Raw genomic sequence first — 23,804 nt, 5'->3', positions numbered from 1 at the left:
GCAATTGCGGGCCATGCTTGCGGGCACGGTCGTGTGCATGGGGCTTAAACCTACAGATCAGATTAATAATTTAAAGGAATTTTCTGGGAGTTTACATAAATGGCCTATCCTTATCCCCATGATCAGCATAACAAAGGGGCATCAGCACTTGCTGGAGAATCATGGCCCCTTCACTGCAGTACTTGACACAGTGACAGTCATATTCATGTGGCTTTGTCTGGTACTGCAGCTCAGCCTAGTCAAGTGAGCGGGGCAGAGCGGAAACTGCTGTGTCAGATATTGCAGTGAAGAGACTGCACTTCAGCAGGGCTTACGAGATTTAGGGTAGGAACACACAGGCCGGATGCACTTGTGGTGCAGTTATTCGGGCAGCATGGCCACTGCGGAAATACTGCAGGAATTTTTTTTTTTTTTAAATAAAAGCTTATACTTGCCAAAGACACGACCCTCTCTTCTGAGCGCAGCCCGGCCTCCTGGGATGCCGCTGTAGTCCATGTGACCGCTGTCATCCCAAGAGGCCGTGCTGCACCCAGCGACGCGATCCGCTGTACTGTGACAATGGCCGGGGGTAAGTATAAGCTTTTTATTATTCCTTTTAACTTAAAAAAGAGAGTTATTTTTTCCATTTGCGACTTATGAAATCCGTTGTGGAAAATCCGCATTGTTTACGCCCAGTGTTTTCCTAGCCTTACTCCAGCAAGCGCCGCTGTCCTTTCGTTGTGCAGCATGTCATGGTCCAGTGGGATGGACCCCCAACAGTTATACGCTGATGGCCTATCCCCTAAGGTTAGGCCATCAATCGAAAATCCCAGAAATAAAAAAGTTAAATAGATGTATTGCTTTAATGGTCAAAAGAACATCTAGCTCATCAAATAGCTATAAATGGGTCCCTGCATAGCAGCGAGTGGTACCGCCATGTGAACACAATATTCAGATTGGTTTTACAGAGATGTATTTCAACAGAAAAACAATGACAATAGTTAAAGGGGTTATCCAGGTTCTGAATTTTTTTTTTGCCAATGGCTGCAAATGAGATAAATTAAGAAAATAAGCAGTAATCGGCTATCCTTTCCCCCGGCGATCCAGTGCTGATGCTCAGTCGGCACTCCCAGTGATTGTTTACATGCACGTAGCATGTGACCACCGCAGCAAATCAGAGGGCTCAGCGGTGACCAATCTTATTTCTGGCATAATGCCACACATAGAGCACATGACTACTGATTGGTTGCAGCGGTGACATGCTACAGGCTTGTATACAATCACTGGGAGTGCCGCCGGAGTGTCATATTTATATATAATATATTTTTTACACATCATTCTCACCTTATCTATGCAGGGTTTCACACCGATCATAATGCAATCACCAAATATCTTGCCGTCTTTACTTAGAGCTTTCCTTGCCTGTAGCTTGGACTGGTATAGTAAGTGAATCCAGTTTCCAGTATTTGACATCTATAAAAAAATTATTTATAGTGTTTAGTTACCATTGGTGTTCGCAGAGTGCTGTTGCCATTTTCTTATGTACTGTACATGAAAAAAAAATATATAAACACACACACACACACACACACACACACACACATATATATTTACACACACACTCACCATATTTTTTGGTATAACATGCACCTGACCATAAGACGCACACAGGTTTTAGACAACAGAAAATAGGAAAAAATTATTTCATATTTTACTACTTTTACAAAGAAAAAAACTAGTGTTCTGTTTCACCACATTCTGAGCCATAACGTTTATATTTTTTCATCGATTGAGCTGTGTGAGTGCCTTTTTCTTCTGTGGAACGAGCTGTCGTTTTTATTGGTACCATTATATGTACCATTTTTCGGTAAATACAATTTTTTTTTTAAACTCTAGCGTGACCAAAAAAACAACGATTCTTGTGCTTTACTTTTTTTTTCACACCGTTCACCGTGCGAGTTAAATAATTGTATATTGTAATAGTTTGGACTTTTACGGAGGCAGCGATCCCATTTGTTTTTTACTTTTTACATTGTGCTTGGGGAAAAATGGAAAAAGGTTTTGTTTTTTTTTTTTACACTCCTGAAAACGTATCCAATTATTTTTGACACATTTTATTAGTTCCCCTAGGGGAGTGCGATCAAACTCATACAGATGTATTGCAGTATATTGTTATTTTTACAGGCTTCTGCCAAGCCCTGCTGGAGGCATGGCTTAGCAGAGGCAGACCTGGGGGCCTTCATTAATTAGGCTGGCATCCCTACCATCGGCACCACCCGATTACGTTGCAGGGGAACATTGAGCTGTTGGAGGGGGCCATCCCCCTCCTAACGGTTTAAATGCGGTGGTCGCTGTTGACCGCGGCATGGGGTTTTCCCATCAGGGACATTTATGACAAATATGACAGACAAGCCATGAGGAAGGACGTAGTATACGCCTGAAAGGCGTAGGCAAATTTCTTGATTTATTTCCTTGTACCTGGAAGCTATTCCCTGTTTTTAGATTTGGAATAAAATTGAAACATACGTTTCATTTTAAACTCGAATGCGCGGGATCATTTTTCCCTTTCCTTCCCGATATGTCATAAATGTCAAATAGATCTTACCTATGGGACCCGCACCTATCTCTAGAACAGGGACCCCTTTTTGTGCACACGCTGACTCCAAGCCACTTCCTGATTACAAGGTCGGGAGTTACGGAAGCAGCGTAACTCGCAGAGCTGCGCTCTTTCCATAACTCCCATAGTAGTGAATGGCAGTTACGGAAGCAGCGTAGCATGCGTCACACGGACTCCTGTATTTCAACGAGGCCGTTCCCACGACTGTTGCTTCAACGGAGCGTGTGAAGGGTCCATGAAAAAATAGAACGCCCTATTTTTTTGTGCTTCATGCATCCCTCCCTAGACTATGGGGGATGCGTAATAACACGCTCCGCACGGGTGCACCTAGACGTCAAAAACTGTAGCTTTTCACGTCAGACGTTGGCCACATTCGTGTGAATGTAGCCTAAAAGTCAGAAATACTGTAGCTGCTAGAGGCTGTAAATCACTTTCTACAATGAGGACAGGAGCTTCTTCAGGAGTCTGTACAGTACACAGTGTACCAGAAATATAACATGGAGCCGCGCTCAACTGGTGTCCTGGTGCAGGTAAAGCGCAGTACAGGACATGCAGTACTGTACCGTAGAGAGGCGCTACTGGGCAGCCAATCAGGGTATGCACTGCATTACAGCAGGTGTTTAACCAGTAAAATTCCCATGCTAATTGCCTGGTTTTTCCAGCCAATCACACATGCCCGAGATCCAGACCTTTTGTGGTACTGTACTGTAGAGAGGCGCACTAGACAGCCAATCAGGGCATGAACTGCATTACAACAGGTATTTTACCAGTAAAATGCCCATGCCGATTGGCTGGATCTTCGGTGCCTACTGCAGAGCGGGGCAGAGATAATGGGTTGGCAATAGATTAACAATATCTACAGGAAGCAGCATGAAGGACAAAACTTTTGCAGTGGTCACCTATTGTATTCCTAGATTCTTGCTATACAATGGCCTAAACATATTTTATCTGATATGTTTGTTTCTGAATAATAAGATAAGTGAGCAGCAGCATCAGACAATGTTACAGGGGAGAATTCACATGGGAAATGATGGTTTAGCCAGAGTATAACCCTTTAAAGAAAAAAATTAAAATACTCCCAAATGAGCAATCTCTTTACAGCGTTCTCCAAATAAAAAAAATACAACCAGCAACTTGGGCTACATTCCCACGAGCGGATCAGATACACGCGTCCATGTGCTTTGCGAGTGGCATGCGTTTTTTACGCACTCGCAAAGCACATTTTTTTTCAATGGAATTGATGCGCAAATCACGCACAGCACATGGATGTGCAGCAGTGTGCTGTGCGTGATTTTCACACACCCATTGACTTCAATGGGCACGTAGGTACATGAAAAACGAACCAATATAGGAGAGGCAGCGAGTTTCACGCAATGGACACGTGCTGTGTGAAAACTCCTGCCTGTGTGAATGGTCCCATTGAAATCAATGGATCAGTGTGCTGTGCGTAATTTTCATCGTCTGAATGAGCCCTTACTCTTATTCCCTCTTTGACATCCGGGCTCCCTATAAAAAGGATGCATTCCTTTTGTTCCTAAGATAGTACCGACAGTCTTCATCACCTGCCAGACATCACTGTAAGGCCTTATTCACACAAACGTGTGCGTTTTGCGCGCGTTGCAGATCCGTGTGTCATCAGTGAATGGTGCGTGGCTGCGTGATTTTCACGCATATGCCATCCTTATGACACGCGGTTTTGATATTTAGAAAAAGAAATGAAGGAAGTGCTTTTATTTTTTCCTTCGTTTCTTTATCTGATGTTGCGCAAATGATGCGCGTCCCACGGAAGTGCTTCTGTGTGCCATGCGTGATTTTCACGCACCTATTGACTTCAATGGGTGCGTGATGCGCGAAAAACGGCCAAGTATAGGACATGTCGTGAGTTTTACGCAGCGGACATACGATGCGTGAAAATCACGGACTGTCTGAACGGCCCCATTGACTAACATAGGTCCGTGCGACGCGCGTGATTTTCACGAGCGTATCACGGACGTGAAACACGTTCGTGTGAATAAGGCCTAATAGGGTACATCGATGCAGGTCAAAATCCTGATCTACCTGAATGTCTATATGCTAAACGATCCTTAGTGACTTATAGCAAGAGCTATGAGGTAGATGTGATTTTGATCCACATGAATTTCACCTATAATGAGCTACAAAATGTCAGCACTAAACCTTCTCCAGGCATACATAGTAAGCAAGCACGGATTCGCCCTTCAATGAAGCAGATTCATAAAGAAAAAGACGACAATTCTTACCACATGTTTTCTTATATTTCCATACTGAGCAAACTGTAGTAAGACGTAGGAAGCAGAGGCTGGAGGAAACCTAGAAACAAATGGTAAAAACCTGAGTTGTAATGAAAGAAGTCAACAATAAAAAGATGTAGGCCTTATGCACACGGCTGAATTAGGACTCTCTACGAGTTGTACGGATCAGTAATATGGTACCCAAAGACTCATACTGTACCCCTGGAAATATACTCTGGAAGCACTGCACCATACAGCGGCACATGGGGTGCCTACAGCTCACTCTGGCTCTGCCACGAGCATGCGGTGTTAAAGTACCAAAGTAATATGAAAGACAAGCAGAACAATGCCTACTTATCATTAGAGATCCCATCATCAAACATGAGATGTAGATATCAGACCCTCTGCCACCTGGGAAACTTTGAGGATCCTGGCGCTTCAGACCTTTATGCTTGGCAGACGTTACACGAACGTCTGCACATCTAATAGAGGATAATATATAAGCTGTATACATAAGGACAAATAGTGGCAGAAGGAGAGCAGCTTCAGTCAAACGGTTAGCTATCTAGTACATCAGTCAGTCTCTCTATATTCTATCTTTATATTTCGGTAACTTTCTATATCAAAACAGGTTAAACGCTCTCTGGGACCCTTGTTTTAGAAGTAAATACATCTGTATCTACTGAACTATAACTTACATTTTGGATGCGCTTTAACTTTATAGTTGCCCCATACACGATGCGTTTTTTGTTGCACCCACTAGGATAGCTACTACAGGGTACATAAGCGGACTGACAGTAAAGTGTATCCCTAGCCTCACAATGTCTCATTGTCCTATTAGCAGGGTGGATATGTAAATATAACATAACTTACCCATATACAGTAACCCATGTATCATTCAGTTGGTCATCACATGTCAAAGAATCGCCTTGAGTGTAAAACGGATCAAGCTGAGCAGGTGATAGCGTGGCTCTTCTGCTTTGAACAATGGTTGATGGACTAAATGTACTTGAAGCTGTTTACATTTAAAAAAAAGATTTGCAAATATTAATAGTGAGCACAGACTAAATTAATATTCACTAAATACAGGTTAACACAAGACAGAGCACAAGTTGCTCTAAAAAAATATATACACATCCGCGATGTAGACCCTACAGAATCCATTGAGGGCTGGTGTCCTCCCCTAGCAAGCTGACAGTGGAGTGCCATCCTTCACGGGGACCTGCCCTGCTGGACTCTGGAGTAATGGAAACATGTTCCCTGGAGTGATAAATCACATTTCACGATCTGGCAGTCCGATGGAGGAATCTGGGTTTGGCAGATGCCAGTAGAACACTACCTACTGGAATGCAGTGTCTACTGTAGAACGTGGTGGAGGGATAGTGGTCTGGGGCAGTTTTTCGGGGTTTGTGCTGGGTCCTATATTTCCAATAAAATGGTAATATTGATGCTAAAGAATACAAAAACATTTTAGACAATTGTAGTTTCCCCCTTTGGGAAATGCCTTTTCCTGTTCCAGCATGCTCTATAAAGACATGGTTTGAGGAGTTTGATGTGGAGAAACTCAAGTGGCTTGCACAGAGCCCAGACTTCAACCTTACCCAACACCTTTGGGATGTGTTAGAACGCCATCCAACATCAGTGTCTGACTTCACAAATGCTCTTTTGGCGGAATTCACACAGATACTCCAAAATCTTGTGGAAAGCTTTTTCAGAAGAGTAGAGGCTGTTCTAGTTGCAAAATGGGGCCCAACTCCATATGAACACCCATGGTTTTGGAATGGATTGTCCAACAGCTCATACAAGTGTGATGGTCAGGTGCCCAGATTCTTTTGGCCATATCGTGTATAATGAAGAGGAGATAGAGTATGGATACAGCATGGAAGTGTCTACTGAAAATCTCCTGTTGTAATCAATAAAATCCATAAAGCGAGGATACTGTTCTGTGTGCAGAAGACAGTGGTCAAAAATATTATCAATTGGCGAGTTCTGTAGTATTTTAATTCTTTGACATAACTGGGGGTTCACTTTAGCCCTATGGGGGTGTTCATCCTTCACTTATATACTGGGGAGGATTGGAGGACATGCTGTATATACAGTCCCGAATATGTAAGCAAAGGCTCACAAAGGTGGAACTGCTCTATATACACAAAACAATGGCAGCTTGTATCTTGTGACTATAACTTACGTGTGTATGGGTTTGGTGGGGTCAATGGAATTCCTGCAGTGAAAGTAGTCTGCATTGTAGGAACAAGAAAAAAAAAATGTATTAAACATGTTAACATACAATACAACGTAGGAAAATACTAGATAAATAACTACAGTAGTGAATATGCAGGATAGCCTCATGTCGGGAAGCAATAGAGAGATGATCTTATCACATTCATCTGATCAGGATATGGCACAAAAGGTAAAACCGCTAAACTGTACAGTCAACTGGATTCATAATAAATCCAGGTGCTGCACGTTCTCTAAAGTCATTCACAAACCACTCAAAAAGTCACATTAAAAAGAAAATACAACCCCCAGTCACATATAAAAGGAGTTCCATCATAACGTTCACAAGTTGTGTATTATACAAACCCTTAATCCACTGGCTGGCAAAAGAGTAAATTTCATAAGATACGACCAGCAAGGTTAAAATGTTGTGGGATGAAAGCCATTATAAAGCCTTCCAATGAGAAACTAAAGTACACCAATGCCTTCTCCAAAGGGAACGTATCACAAATCCCCAAAAATGGTTCCTTTAAAGAGGATCTGTCACTAGTTTTCTAATGCCCAATCTCCTAGATAATCTAATAGGCGCTGTCACACTAATAATGCTAGTGAAAATAGTGTCCCAGAAGTGTTTATTATTTTAAAAGTTATGAGCTTTTTTTCTAAATATGTAAATGAGCCTTTATTAGCCAAGTGGGTGTCAACACCAGTGATTCTCCTGAGATGGAGCTGCCTCACAGCCTCTGACTCTGTCCTATCAGCATGAAGCTGCTTCACACAGTGTGAGAGACTGAGGCTGGAGGGAAGGGGGATCACGTCAAACAGCTATATCTCAGTCTGTGGCCAACCTAGAACAGCTGTGGCATATGGAAGAGGAGATTCTAATCTTTCATATGACACCAGAATCACAGTTCTAGAGGTGACAGAACCGGAGATATCACCAGTTGAATACAGTCGGGAATGGAAGCTGTATACTATATGATCACACGGTGTTGCTGGGCAGGGAAGGTGGATAAGGTGTATGAGGAATGGACAGCGTCATACAGAAAACTTGACACCGCTAGAGAAGTGGTCAGGATTCTGAATACACATCACGTCCTGGCTGGAGGTAATGTATATTCATTGTCATGACACATGAGTAGCGTTATATTGTGTTTATGTGACTGCACATAGCGATATATATATATATATATATATATATCTGTAGTGTCAATGAATGGAGAGAAGTGTACAACGCTGATTGGTCACTGATTGGTCAGCGTCATACACGCCTCTGTACAACGCCCACTTGGTCATATAGTAAAACACGCCCAGTTGTCCATTGAGAAACTCATTAGCATAAAGCTAATATAGGTCATAACTCCGTCAAAAATGATAGTTTTTCTAAATAAAAAACACTGCTGTAATCTACATTACAGCGCCGATCACATCATGTACAAGATAGGCCACTTATAATGTGGTGACAGAGCCTCTTTAAATATAGACCTTGACTCAATGATGGCCATACATCACATTCAGCCAGTGATGGGAGAGGGAGTAGTTATATGGGGACACACACACACACGGACACACACACGGACACACACACACACGGACACACACACACACAATTGGCAAAAGTATTGGGACTCGTACACATTACACCCACAGGAGCTTTTGGACATCCCATTATAAATACACAGCTATTAACCCCTTCCCTCTTTGGCCACTTTTGACCTTCCTGACAGAGCCTCATTTTTCAAATCTGACATGTTTCAATTTATGTGGTAATAACTCCGGAATGCTTTTACCTATCCAAGCGATTCTGAGATTGTTTTCTCGTGACACATTGGACTTTATGTTACTGGCAAAATTTGCCCGATACATTCAGTATTTATTGTGAAAAACACCAAAATTTAGCGAAAAATTGCAAAAATTAACATTTTTCTCAATTTAAATGCATCTGCTTGTAAGACAGGCAGTTATACCACACAAAAATGTTGCTAACTAACATCCCCCATATGTCTACTTTAGATTGGCATCGTTTTTTGATCATCATTTTATTTTTCTAGGACGTTACAAGGCTTAGAACTTTAGCAGCAATTTCTCACATTTTCAAGAAAATTTCAAAATGCTATTTTTACAGGGGCCAGTTCAGTTGTGAAGTGGCTTTGAGGTCCTTAGATATTAGAAACCGCCAATAAGTCACCCCATTTTAAAAACTGCACCCCTCAAAGTATTCAAAACAGCATTTAGAAAGTTTCTTAACCCTTTAGACATTGCGCAGGAACTAAGGCAAAGTAGAGGTGAAATTTACAAAGTTCATTATTTTTTTCCAGAAATTCATTTTGAATCCATTTTTTTTGTACCACAGAAGGTTTTACCCAAGAAATGCAACTCAATATTTATTGCCCAGGTTCTGCAGTTTTAGGAAATATCCCACATGTGGCCATAGCGTGCTACTGGACTGAAGCACCGGCCTCAGAAGCAAAGGAGCACCTAGTGGATTTTGGGCCTCCTTTTTATTAGAATATATTTTAGGCACCATGTCAGCTTTGAACAGGTCTAGTGGAACTAAAACAGTGGAAACCCCCCAAAAGTGACCCCATTTGGGAAACTACACCCCTCGAAGAATTTATCTAGGGGTGTAGCAAGCATTTTGACCAGCCAGTTTTTTTGCAAAAATTTTTGGAACTAGGTCATGAAAATGATAATCTACATTTTTTCAAATAAAATGTAGGTTTAGCTAATTTTTTTTCATTTCCAAGAGAACTAAAGTAGAAAAAGCACCACAACATTTGTAGAGCAATTTCTCCCGAGTAAAACAATACCCCACATGTGGTAATAAACGGTTGTTTGGACACACGGCAGGGCTTAGAATGGAAAGTGCGCCATTTGGCTCTTGGAGCTCAAATTTAGCAGAAATGGTTTGCGGAGGCCATGTCGCATTTGCAAAGCTCCTGAGGGGACAAAACAGTGGAAACCTCCAACAAGTGACCCCATTTTGGAAACTATACCCCTCGAGGAATTTATCTAGGGGTGTAGCAAGCATTTTGACCGGCCAGTTTTTTTGCAAAAATTTTTGGAACTAGGTCATGAAAATGATAATCTACATTTTTTCAAATAAAATGTAGGTTTAGCTAATTTTTTTTCATTTCCAAGAGAACTAAAGTAGAAAAAGCACCACAACATTTGTAGAGCAATTTCTCCCGAGTAAAACAATACCCCACATGTGGTAATAAACAGTTGTTTGGACACACGGCAGGGCTTAGAAGGGAAAGAGCGCCATTTGGCTCTTGGAGCTCAAATTTAGCAGGAATGGTTTGCGGAGGCCATGTCACATTTGCAAAGCCCCAGAGGTGACAAAACAGTGGAAACCCCCAACAAGTGACCCCATTTTGGAAACTATACCCTTTGAGGAAATTATCTAGGGTATAGTGAGCATTTTGACCCCACAGGTTTTTTGCAGAAATTTTTGCAAGTAGGCTGTGAAAATGAAAATCTACATTTTTTCAAATAAAATGTAGGTTTAGCTAATTTTTTTTCATTTCCACAAGGACTAAAGGAGAAAAAGCACCATAAAATTTGTAAAGAAATTTCTCCCGAGTAAAACAATACCCCACATGTGGTAATAAACGGCTGTTTGGACACACGGCGAGGCTGAGAAGGGAAAGTGCGCCATTTGCATTTGGAACTCAAATTTAGCAGGAATGGTTTGCGGAGGCCATGTCGAATTTGCAAAGCTCCTGAGGGGACAAAACAGTGGAAACCCCCAACAAGTGACCCCATTTTGGAAACTACACCCCATGAGGGAATTATCTAGGGGTAGAGTGAGCAGTTTTACCCCACAGGTTTTTTACAGAACTTATTGTAACTAGGCCGTAAAAATGAAAATCTACATTTTTTCAAAGAAAATGTAGGTTTAGGTATTTTTTTTTCATTTCCACAAGGACTGAAGGAGAAAAAGCACCACAACATTTGTAAAGCAACTTCTCCCGAGTAAAATAATACCCCACATGTGGTCACAAACATCTGTTTGGACACACGGTAGGGCTCAGAATGGAAGGAGCACCATTTGGATTTTGGAATGGTTTCTGGGTGTCATGTCATATTTGCTGAGCCCCTGTAGTACTAGTACAGTGGAAACACCCCAAAAGTGACACCATTTGGGAAACTGCACCCCCTGAGGAATCATCTAGGGGTATAGTGAAAATTTTGATCCCAAAGGTTTTTTGCTGAATTAATTAGAATTAAGCCATGAAAATGAAAAATATTTTTTTTTTCCAACAAGATGTAGTTTTAGATACACATTTTTCATTTTTACAAGGAATAGAGAAGAAAAAGCACCCCAACATTTGTAAAGTAATTTCTCCCGAGTACGGTAACACCCCATATGTGGTTATAATCGACTGTTTACATATATGGGAGCATTCAGAAGAAAAGGAGCGGTATTTATCTTTTGGAGCGTAGATTTTGCTGGAATGGTTTGCGGACGCCATGTTGCATTTGCAAAACCCCTGATGTACCAAACAAAAGTGACCCCGTTTTAGAAACTACACCCCTAAAGGCATTTATCAAGGGATGTAGTGACAATTTAGACTCCACAGGTGTTTTTCAGAAATGAATACGCAGTGGATGGTGCAAAGTGAAAATTGCAATTTCTCCACTGATCTGCCCATTCACCGCACAAGATGTTGTGCCCCTAGAGAATCTTACCCCATAAATTGTTAAGCGGGTTCTCCCGGGCATGGTAATGCCTTACTTGTGGCCATAAATTGCTGTTTGGGCACACTGTAGGGCTAAGAAGGGAAAGACCGCCATTTTGAGCATGGATTTTGCTTGGTAATAGTTCTGTTTGGGGTTTTGCTGGTATTTCAGCTTATAATGTGGTGGCATATGTAAGCTGGGCGGAGAACATCAGGGCATAATAGGAGGGTATAATCATGGGGTAAATAATACAATTCTCCATAGATGTGTGTTACGCTGTGAAGCGATCCGTCACACTGATAAACGGTTTTCTTTCTTATCCCTCCTTTGTAACGCTCTGCACCTTTTGGGGACATTTTCTCCTTCGTAGTTTGGGAAATATTGCTGGGAAACTTATGCGCTGATATAATACGGGCGCCCTCGCTTCCAGCGGATGTGCGATGTCCCTTCCCTTTCCTAGTTCCTAAATACTAGGGCCCTAAAACTGCAGGAATGTTCCCCTCCGGCCTGCGCATTGAGATGTTTTTTCATCACCGCATTACTAGTGCCGTAACTTTTTTATTTTTCAGTAGATTGAGCGGTGTGCGGGCTTGTTTTTTGCGAGACGGGCTGTAGATTTTATTGGTACCATTTTAGAACACATACGACTTTTTGATCACTTTTTATTTCATTTTTTGGTAAAGGAAATTACCAAAAACAAGCAATTCTGGAATAGTTTTTTTATTGTTTTTTTTTCTCTGCATCCACAGTGCGCCCTAGATTACATGTTAGATTTATTCTGCGGGTCGATACGATTACGGCGATGCCAAATTTATATACTTTTTTTTATGTATTGCGGCTTTTGCACAATAAAATCACTTTTTTTATAAAATCATTTGTTTTCTGTGTCGCCATATTGTAAGACCCATAACTTTATTATTTTTGCGTGCACAAAGCGGTGTCAGGGATTATTTTTTGCGGCACGGATTGGCGTTTTTTATTAGTACTATTTTGGAGTAAATGTGACTTTTTGATCACTTTTTATAGCATTTTTTGGGAGGAGATGTGACCTAAAAACAAAGATTCTGGCGCTGTTTTTCATGTTTTTTTTTTCACCGCGTTCACCGTGCGGGATAAATTACATAATAGTTTTGTAGTTTGGGTCGTTACGGACGCGGCGATACCAATTATGTATAGTTTTTTTTATTTTTACGGTTTTTCCCATAATAAAATACTTACTATGGGAAAAAAGTCAGTTTAGCTTTATTTTTATTTGAAATGTGTGTGTTTTTATTGTTTTACCACATTTTTATTTACTTTTTTTAACTTTTTTTACTTGTCCCACTAGGGGACATGAGGGCCTGATGCCCCGATCGCTACTCTAATACACTGCACTACATACGTAGTGCAGTGTATTAGCGCTGTCAGTTATTCACTGACAGCAAGCCTATGAGGACTCACCGCAGGCGGGTCCTCATCGGCTCCCGTACAAGGCAGACTCGGACGCCATTTTCTGGCGTCCGATTGCCACAGCAACCCAGCGATTGCATCACTGGGTTGCCGATCGGGTGAAAACCTATCAGATGCTGCGCTCTATTGAGCGCAGCATCTGAGGGGTTAATCTGCCGGATCGGAGAGTAGCTCCGGTCCTGGCAGTTACAGGAGGGTGCCAGCTGTATAATACAGCTGTCCCCCCGCAGTGATAGTGCCGGCTCTGCTCCTGAGCCCGCACCATCACTGCGCCGTATATATACGGCGCTTTGCGGGAACCACCTCCCGACAGCGCCGTATATATACGGCGTATGTCGGGAAGGGGTTAATATGGAGTTGGTCCCCCCTTTGCAGCTAAAACAGCCTTAACTTTTCTGAGAAAGCTTTGTACAAGATTTTGGAGTGTGTCTGTGGGAATTTTTGCCCATTCGTCCAGAAGAGCATTTGTGGGGTCAGACACTGACGTTGGACGAGAGGGCCTGGCTCACAATCTCTGTTCTAGTTCATCCCAAAGGTGTTTAATGGGGTTGAGGTTGGGCCAGTCCAGTTCTTCCACACCAAACTCCCCCAACCATGTCTTTATGAACCTTGCTGAATCTGCTTTGTGCACTGGAGCACAGTCATACTGGAACAGAAAAGGGCCTTCCCCAAACTGTTCCCACAAAGTTGGACGAATACAATTATCCAAAATGTCTTGGTATGCTGAAACATTAAAATTTCCGTTCACTGGAACTAAGAGGCCTAGGCCAACCCCATAGCTTTATCCCTCCTCCACCAAACTTTACAGTTGGCACAGTGCAGTCAGGCAATGTTCTCCTGGCATTCGTAAAACCCAGCCTCGTTCATCAGACTGCCAGATAGACAAGGGCAAGTCATCACTCCACAGACCACGTTTCTACTGCTCCAGAGTCCAGTGGCAGCAAGCTTTACACCACTCCATCCAACGCTTGGCAATGTAAGGCTTGCATGTAGCTGCTCAGCCATGGAAACCCATGCCATGAAGCTCCCAGGGCACAGTTTTTGGTGCGGAAGTTAATTCCAGCGGTTTGGAACTCTGCAGTTATTGATTCAATAGTGTGTTGGCGACTTTAATGCACTCAGCGACACCGCTTTGTAACTTTACATGGTCTACCACTTTGGTTCCTAAACACTTCCACTTTGTAATAATATCACTGAGAGTTGAAAGTAGAATATTTAGGAGGGAAGAAATTTCACGAACAGACTTGTTACAACACTGGCACCCTATTACAGGACCACGCTGGAATTCAGTGAGCTCCTTAGAACACCCCTTTCTTTCACAAATGTTTGTAAAGACAGACTGCATGGATAGGTGCTGGATTTTATACACCTGTGGCAATGGGACTGAATAAAACACCTGAAGTCAATGATTTTGATGTGTCCCAATACCTTTGTCCATATAGTATATACGGATTGTGTACTCCACTATTTTTGCTGTTCACATTCACTTCACCTGTGCACTTGGCATAATATATAGAGAACAAAGGCTGTAAATAGAGTAACACTTTCTTAATAAAAAATACCAACTATAGTGGCCCCTTAAAATTGACAACCACAGTGCACCCTGCGTCAGCCTTGAAAAAAAACCCACCGGTAACTGTCCAATGACCCAACAACCTTTTTATTTTAGCAGGACTGTGAGGGGCCGTCGGTGGCTACCATTAGTCGCTCCATCCTTCTGTGCAAGAGGCAGCTGAGTAAATAGCCAATCTCTACCACTTCCTGACTCTGGTGCAGAGAGAGGCTGTCACATGGCAGCCCCTCTGTATTCTACCATTGGGAACAGAACTTTGTGCAGAGGCAATCCTGACCATTTATTACCATGAGGTTTTTACTGTCCGCTATCCTGCTGGTATCAGGGCTGCAGAGTACAAGCAGGTCGCCATTTGGCCACCACTGCAAAAATGCAATGCTCTCTATACTTTGCACTAATGGAGGACAACAAGTCTGAAACCACTGTATGCACATTCAAATGGAGGACATCGCCGCCTTCTTCTATTGCTTAAATAAAGAGCCTGAACTGCCACACAATTACAATGTCACTAAATAGAACAGTAAGCTGATTGAAGGGAGTCGGTCATGGGATTTTTAGGCTAACAGCTGACACTGCTTGTTAGTGATGGGGTAAAGCAATAGGAAATTTACCAGTGCTGAAGATCTTGGGGTTTGCATCAGGTTAAAAAATAACTTTTATTCCGTCTAATGCAAATTAGGTTTGCTGAGCTCCAACCACTCCATTGATTGACTGCTTTGCTCGTCTTCATTGTCATTTTGTCAAATAAGCAGAACTGTCAATCCACTGCAGCGGAGAGGGGAGAGGTTGGAGCTCTATATGGCAGACACTTTCGGGTTCGGTGGACATTCCAACTTAATTTGCATCCGGCACGTGTCGGAATAAAAGTTTTGTTTTTTTTTACCCTGATGCAATCCCTAAGATCTACAACACTGGTATGTTCCTATCCCTTTACACCATCACTAACTGTGCCAGCCATTTGTAAGAATAAAATCTCATGGCGGTCTGCTAAAAAAAACTGCTCGATCCCTAAAAAAAACAAAAAAAAAAAAACCTGTTAGCAAAATGTCCATGTCTAAATAAATATGTAGGTTTCTAAATGAATAGAATGAAGTATGCAATGCAAAAAAAAAAGCAACATACAGACATACACAAATAGAAAGAAACATGGCACGGTCCATGGGTTGTCCCACGAAAAATATGTTTTTTTATTTCAAACAAAGCACAAAAATCTGAGCATATGATCAATTTTCACTAAAAAAATTGAAAAATTAATTTCACAAATGATTTAACTTTACAGATGTGTATAGCGCCACCTGTTCTCGCTCTTTACGGCATCCACTTTGGTAACAGTGTCGAAGTTGACGCGCATGCGAGGTTCTAAAGCAGTCTTTGCATATGCAGGAACTCCTGTCCTGGAAGCGGAGGGATCCCTGGTGTGGTGAGAAGGCTCTCCGATACTGAAGCATCTTCTGTGCTTGTCTGGGGGCTGCTGAGAAAGTGCATTGGCAGTCTCGTTCCCTTACAAGCAGAGAAGAAACCGCATCAAGCAGTCAAGGATGGACGTAGCTCAGCTTAGGAAGTGAATGGGTGAAATACTAGGAGTGCCGCAGAAGAGGGAGGCGCTGCACCACATGGTGCAGTACTGCATCCCGCCACCATCCGGACATTGTGCCTACAACCTGCCTAGTTAATAAGGTAGGCAAAAGATATCCAATACTCACTGGCATTGAACTGGCTCAATATGTGGAAGCGTCCTTTTAGCAGTCAGATTTCCTGTCCGGGAACAAGCGCCGTTTGCTCCATTTATATGGAGAAATGATCGTGAGTATGGGGACGACCAATGGTTAATAGGATCGTTCGTTCCCATACAGTTTGCATCATGTCGGTGCACGTCCCCTGTCTACATGGGGAGATGTGCTACTGACAAATAATATTTATTTTGGCTGTATAAAAGATCTGATCATTTACTAGTTTCTCGCCGGGCATGTTACACGGGTTGATCGGAAAAGAGCGTTTGAACGCCAGATCATCAGACTGTGTAAAAGGACCTTTAGGTTGTATCTTGCAGCCTAACCGCCTTTTTGTTAAAAAAAAAAATAATCTTTTTACATTTTCTGATACAGCGGATTTGTATCTTGTATACAAAGTAGCTATCTCAAAAAGTAAAAAGAATCTTTAATAAAGACTAAATTTGAAAGTGTCAGTAAACACACTGGCTGACATATATATATATATGTATGAACAAAAACCAACACTTACTAGCCTTTAACGGCAAGTGGACAGTCTCAGAACTGTGGCATATATACTCGCCACAAAACATAGTCTATAATCATCACAAAATCTTTCTTATAACCAGATGCATCTTTCTTCTAGTTCCATAATATAATGCAGAATTTTTCGATTTTAACATTTCATGGCTATGTGAATATTTACTGCAATTCCAGCCTTGGAATAATAATCTCTCCTACAGTGAAGTCTATTTTTCCTTGGCCCGCTTCCAAACTGCAACTTTAAAATAAAAAAAATGAACCAAGAAATCCACTCTCCAAAAACCCCCTCTAAGCTGCTGGGTCCAGGAGGATCGTGGCCTGCGAGGGACACTACCCATCTCCACAGGAGCCAGGACATCTCCCAGTATCACCCATCGGCTGGGGCCTAATATTGTTGCTGAATATATTCACCACCAAAAAGAGTGCAAATAATATTGTTCATTAAGCATAGAATAATAAAATCCTGTAATAAAAATAAGACTTCTTAGTAAAAAAAAAAAAAAAAAAATAATTACTGTGGGAAACTGGTTTAAACAATCGATTATACGAAAAAAAAAAAAAGTGATCAATTCCCGTCTTGAACAGTGAATCCACTGGTCAGGACAGTGACAACCAACCAAAGGAAAAGGAAAAAAAAATACTTTACCAGCTTTCTGGAACTTAAAGGTGTAGTGTTAAAACTTGGAAGTAAAAAGTCATCATATATGCTTCCAACAGGGGGCGCACCACTCTTTTCTTTATGAGCAGGAACCACGGGCTGAAGAGAGCCACCTAAAAGCAGCATGAAGAAAAACAAGACATTGTTCCTTAATGAAATCCTTAAGGACAAAGCATATTTTTTTTATTCGTTTTTTCAGCTCTACATTCCAAAAGCCACAACTCCGTTCACACAGCCGTATGAGGTCTTGTTTTTTGCGGAGTGAGTTGTATTTTTAATGGCACCATTTCATGCTGCATATAAAGAGCAATTCCGACATTTTTTTTTTTTTAGTTTATTTGTAAGTCCAAGTATATTCTTGAGCTGAACTCAACTTTTGCCCACCTAGAGCTCCTGTAAGTGTCTCTCCTCCCCCCATTGCTGTTAAACTCTCCCGCATGCACAGTACAAGCTGCAGTCTCCCCGGCTCTCCCGCATGCACAGTACAAGCTGCAGTCTCCCCGACTCTCCCGCATGCACAGTACAAGCTGCAGTCTCCCCGGCTCTCCCGCATGCACACAGTACAAGCTGCAGTCTCCCCTTCTCTCCCGCATGCACAGTACAAGCTGCAGTCTCCCCTTCTCTCCCGCATGCACAGTACAAGCTGCAGTCTCCCCTTCTCTCCCGCATGCACAGTACAAGCTGCAGTCTCCCTGCCTCTCACACATGCACAGTACAAGCTGCAGTCTCCCTGGCTCACACACATGCTCCGTCCAAGCTGCAGTCTCCTTGGCTCTCACGCATGCTCCGTCCAAGCGGCAGTCTCCTTGGCTCTCACACATGCACAGTACAAGCTGCAGTCTCCCTGGCTCTCCCCCATGCTCCGTACAAGCTGCAGTCTCCAAGGCTCCCACGCATGCTCCGTACAAGCTGCAGTCTCCAAGGCTCCCACGCATGCACAGCAAGCTGTAGTCTCCCTGGCTCTCACGCATGCACAGTACAAGCTGCATTCTCCCCGGCTCTCACACATGCACAGTACAAGCTGCAGTCTCCCTGGCTCACACACATGCTCCGTCCAAGCTGCAGTCTCCTTGGCTCTCACGCATGCTCCGTCCAAGCAGCAGTCTCCTTGGCTCTCACACATGCACAGTACAAGCTGCAGTCTCCCTGGCTCTCCCCCATGCTCCGTACAAGCTGCAGTCTCCCTGGCTCCCACACATGCTCCGTACAAGCTGCAGTCTCCAAGGCTCCCACGCATGCACAGTACAAGCTGTAGTCTCCCTGGCTCTCACGCATGCACAGTACAAGCTGCAGTCTCCCCGGCTCTCCTGCATGCACAGTACAAGCTGCAGTCTCCCTGCCTCTCACACATGCACAGTACAAGCTGCAGTCTCCCTGGCTCACACACATGCTCCGTCCAAGCTGCAGTCTCCTTGGCTCTCACGCATGCTCCGTCCAAGCGGCAGTCTCCTTGGCTCTCACGCATGCACAGTACAAGCTGCAGTCTCCCTGGTTCTCCCCCATGCTCCGTACAAGCTGCAGTCTCCCTGGCTCCCACACATGCTCCGTACAAGCTGCAGTCTCCAAGGCTCCCACGCATGCACAGTACAAGCTGCAGTCTCCCTGGCTCTCACGCATGCACAGTACAAGCTGCAGTCTCCCCGGCTCCCACGCATGCACAGTACAAGCTGCAGTCTCCTTGGCTCTCACACATGCACAGTACAAGCTGCAGTCTCCCTGGCTCTCACACATGCACAGTACAAGCTGCAGTCTCCCTGGCTCTCACACATGCACAGTACAAGCTGCAGTCTCCTTGGCTCTCACACATGCACAGTACAAGCTGCAGTCTCCATGGCTCTCACACATGCACAGTACAAGCTGCAGTCTCCTTGGCTCTCACACATGCACAGTACAAGCTGCAGTCTCCTTGGCTCTCACACATGCACAGTACAAGCTGCAGTCTCCTTGGATCTCACACATGCACAGTACAAGCTGCAGTCTCCTTGGCTCTCACACATGCACAGTACAAGCTGCAGTCTCCCTGGCTCTCACATGCACAGTACAAGCTGCAGTCTCCTTGGCTCTCACACATGCACAGTACAAGCTGCAGTCTCCCTGGCTCTCACATGCACAGTACAAGCTGCAGTCTCCTTGGCTCTCACACATGCACAGTACAAGCTGCAGTCTCCTTGGCTCTCACACATGCACAGTACAAGCTGCAGTCTCCCTGGCTCTCACATGCACAGTACAAGCTGCAGTCTCCTTGGCTCTCTCACATGCACAGTACAAGCTGCAGTCTCCTTGGCTCTCACACATGCACAGTACAAGCTGCAGTCTATAATTGCTCACAGTTATTAGGTGGCCACTTAGAAGTAATGAAGTTTTACAATAATGGGCTCTACTATTCTAATTGAATTTGGATTGTGTTTACTTATATTACCTCCCAACACTGGTGATCGTGATTCCATAAATGACGGGCGTGGCTGTGGTGTTACAGGTGCTGGGAGATCACCCATTAGAAAACCAGGCAAAAACTGGGCACTGGCGCCTGATTTTGGAGATGTTGGTGAACCCATTGCCATTGGCTCTCCACCTGCAGAAAAAGGAAAGAATCAACATACAAGACTTAAAAATGGAAACTCTCCTGCAGTACGGAAAATATACAATTTTAACCCACTCATAATTACAAGTTCAATACTCAATTTTCTTTGCTGGAATATATATTATCGAGGCGAGGGCTACATGGCAACATTAAGTCACCCGCAATTTGCTGTAAAATCGTGGTGACAATCGGGAACTCCCCGAGGAATCAGGGAAACACGGAGGTCGCTTCAGATTCATAGTTATGCTGCCGTGGAGCCCTAGTCTTACAGTCTCTGCTACAATGGGATCTGCTTCCTCAAAAACTAAATGAAACACTTAATGCAGAATTCTATATCTCTATTATAGGGGACAGCAATGGTTTTCAGGTCTCATGTAAATACAGCTTGTTCATTGTATAATGAAGAATTAAAGTGTACCTCCAGTTATAGAAAACTTCTGAGATCAGAGACATGTGGGAAGTTTCTATGGGTGGGAATCGGAGAACCCCGCCGACCTCAGACCCTAATTAATGACTTTACAATATTCTTTCACATTAGAGCTTTCAAAACTTCTGCCTGCTGTCAGGGATTGGAAGCATTATGTAGGTGAATGGCTCATTACAGTGTATCTGAGCCAACTAGCATCCAGCTCATGAGTGGACAGCTTACCGCATACAGGCGCCATCAACAACACGGAGGCAGATTTACTACGACTGGCGTTTCATATATTATGAATCCTGAAGATGCGGCTAATTTATTAAGAGGCGCACACCCCTTAACAAATGTCTTTCATCTTCTGCTTTCTGTGTGCTCACAGCTGGCGTAATTTCCACAATAATTTACGCAAGTTTCAGGCGTAAATCACAGTAAATGTGCCGGGCTGTGGGTGGCCTTGCCCACTTCCACTTTGCTTCATTCTGTTGTGAGCGGCAAAAATGGCACAAACATTGCAAATTATTTGCGCAAGTTGCAACTTCAGAAAACATAATAAACTCCTCCACTGATGGGTAAAACTGTATAAATAGATATTAAAAAGGACCAAAAACAAAAAACTGTCATTGCTCATTAGCCAAGCCATATTCCACAATCAACGTGCGTTATCTTGGCGAATACAGCACAAGCAAAGATGCCCCAGAGACAGAGGGCGCAATAACGTCTCTATACAGTGGTCATTGAACCCTGTACAGGAATCTGCACGCTTTGAGATCAGACAATAACTTTTATAAAACAAATATTGGGGTTAAAGCAAAAATCAATTCCGCCATTGTATTATGTGCGTTAAGTCCTCATGCCCACTTCAGTTAATTTCATCAGGGTGCAATCTGTTTTTTTTAAACGGATAGCACCCTGACATTCATTTCAATGGGGCCATGCACGCTTCCGTTGTTTTAACGGGACTGTGCGGCTGTTCCAACAAAAATAGGACAGGTCCAACTCCTGTCCATTTTTGACGGAAGAGTCTGGGCCTTTTTCATTTGGTCCATTGAAACAACGGACTGCACACGGAAGCCATCCGTGTTTCACGGATCTGTCATTAGCGGCCGTACAATGTCCAACTGATGTGTGCATGAGGCCTAGGCCAAGTTCACATCTCGTTTTTAATGTACGTCTGACGTGCACGTTTTGACATGAGAAAATAGTGTCCAAACATGTACTACAGAGTGTATACAGATTCCTATGGTCAGGACGGATGCCCTAATAGTGTCGTTTGTGCAGACGTTTTCTGTGCTTACGTTACATCTTTTTCTTTTCCATGTCCTGAAAAGCGTAGTCTACTGCGCTTTTCCGTACTTCTCCAAAACTTATACGTTTTTATTTGTATTGAAGTCAATTTGATTTAGCTCAACGAAAAAAAAAATAAAAAAAAAATATACGTTTTTATAAGTAAGAACGGACACAAAACGTATACTACAAAAAAACATAAGCGTAGATTACAAATGCATATGTTTTTGTAACTTTAAAAAACGTAAGTTGTCATATACCACAAATGTGTGCACAAAACGAGATGTGAACTGAGCCTTATTCTACGGGTCGTTATATTTACATGAAAACCAAATATTTATAGTTTAATGTTTGATCGTTTTTGTTCAATAAAAGCTATTTTATGTAAAATATAAAAAAAAAGTTTTTGTTTTTTAAACCGGAATTCTGTACAGGATGACAACCCTCAGTGCGAGCTTTTCCAAAACCTCTTATATACTGAACCGCCAGCATGGGACACACATTGAGACAGTAACACCCTCTGCGTGCATCAGTGCGACGTTAGACGTTGCCCAGATCTATATGAGACACATAAAAAAAAAGACCACCACCTACTCCAGCCTCCCTACGTAGAAACCAGCACCCCCAGCATGTGTGTATATATACACATACACACACACATACTTCACAATGAATTTCAAAAAGTTAATTTATTTCAGTAATTCAATGGAAAAAGTGAAACTCATATAGATTCATTTCACACAGTGATCCATTTCCAGCATTTTTTTCTTCTAATGTTTATTATGGTAACAGATAATGAAAACCAAAAATGTAATGTCTCAGAAAATTAGAATATCAAATAAGCCCAATTTCAAAAATGATTTTTAATACCGAAATGTTGGCCTACTGAAGAGTCTGTACAGTATATGCCCTCAATACTTGGTCGGGGCTCCTTTTGCATGAATTACTCCATCAATGCGGCGTGGCATGGAGGCGATCAGCCTGTGACACTGCTGAGGTGTTATGGAAGCCCAGGTTGCTTTGATAGCGGCCTTCAGCTCATCTGCATTGTTTGGTCTGGTGTCTCATCTTCCTCTTGACAATATCCCATAGATTCTCTATGGGGTTTAGGTCAGGCGAGTTTGCTGGCCAATCAAGCGCAGTGATACTGTGGTTATTAAACCAGGTATTGGTACTTTTGGCAGTGTGGGCAGGTGCCAAGTCCTGCTGGAAAAAGAAATCAGCATCTCCATAAAGCTTGTCAGCAGAGGGAAGCATGAAGTGCTCGAAAATTCCCTGGTAGACGCTGCGCTGACTCTGGACTTGATATAACACAGTGGACCACCACCGGTAGATGACATGGCTCCCCAAACCATCACTGACTGTGGAAAATTCACACTGGACCGCAAGCAGCTTGGATTGATGCCTCTCCACTCTTCCTCTAGACTCAGGGACCGAGATTTCCAAATGAAATGCAAAATTTACTTTCATCTGAAAACAGGACTTTTGACCACTGAGTAACAGACCAGTCCATTTTCTCCTTAGCCCAGGTAAGACGCTTGTGACGTCTCAAGGAATCTGACAATTGTAGCCCATGTCCTAGATACGTCTGTGTGTGGTGGCTGTTGAAGCCCTGACTCCAGCCGCAGTCCACTCCTTGTGAATCTCCCCCAGATTCTTGAATTGCCTTTTCTTGACAATCTTTTTAAGGCTGCGGTTATCCCTGTTGCTTGTGCAGCTTTTTCTACCACACTTTTTCCTTCCTCTCAACTTTCCATGAATATGCTTGGATACAGCACTCTGTGAACAGACAACTTCTTTAGCAATGTCCTTCTGTGGCTTACTCTCCTTGTGTAGGGTGT

General features: G+C 43.0%; 1 protein-coding gene across 2 annotated transcripts in view; it reads right to left on the bottom strand.

The window, feature by feature from the left end:
• Positions 1-23,804, bottom strand: part of LOC142749798 (nucleoporin NUP35-like) — a 36,845-nt gene that overhangs the window by 9,752 nt on the left and 3,289 nt on the right. For both annotated transcript variants that reach the window (XM_075858263.1, XM_075858264.1), the window contains exons 2-7: positions 20,100-20,252; positions 17,669-17,793; positions 7,034-7,082; positions 5,719-5,860; positions 4,855-4,924; positions 1,324-1,452 (exon numbers count right to left, since the gene is read on the bottom strand). In XM_075858263.1, coding sequence (XP_075714378.1) covers positions 1,324-1,452; positions 4,855-4,924; positions 5,719-5,860; positions 7,034-7,082; positions 17,669-17,793; positions 20,100-20,252 — 668 coding nt within the window. The remainder of the gene's footprint in view (positions 1-1,323; positions 1,453-4,854; positions 4,925-5,718; positions 5,861-7,033; positions 7,083-17,668; positions 17,794-20,099; positions 20,253-23,804) is intronic.

This window comes from Rhinoderma darwinii, chromosome 3 (assembly GCF_050947455.1).
Source record: "Rhinoderma darwinii isolate aRhiDar2 chromosome 3, aRhiDar2.hap1, whole genome shotgun sequence".
Lineage (NCBI taxonomy): Eukaryota > Metazoa > Chordata > Amphibia > Anura > Rhinodermatidae > Rhinoderma > Rhinoderma darwinii.
The sequence above is the reverse complement of the archived record's forward strand: the minus strand, read 5'-3'. Positions and strand labels throughout refer to the sequence as shown.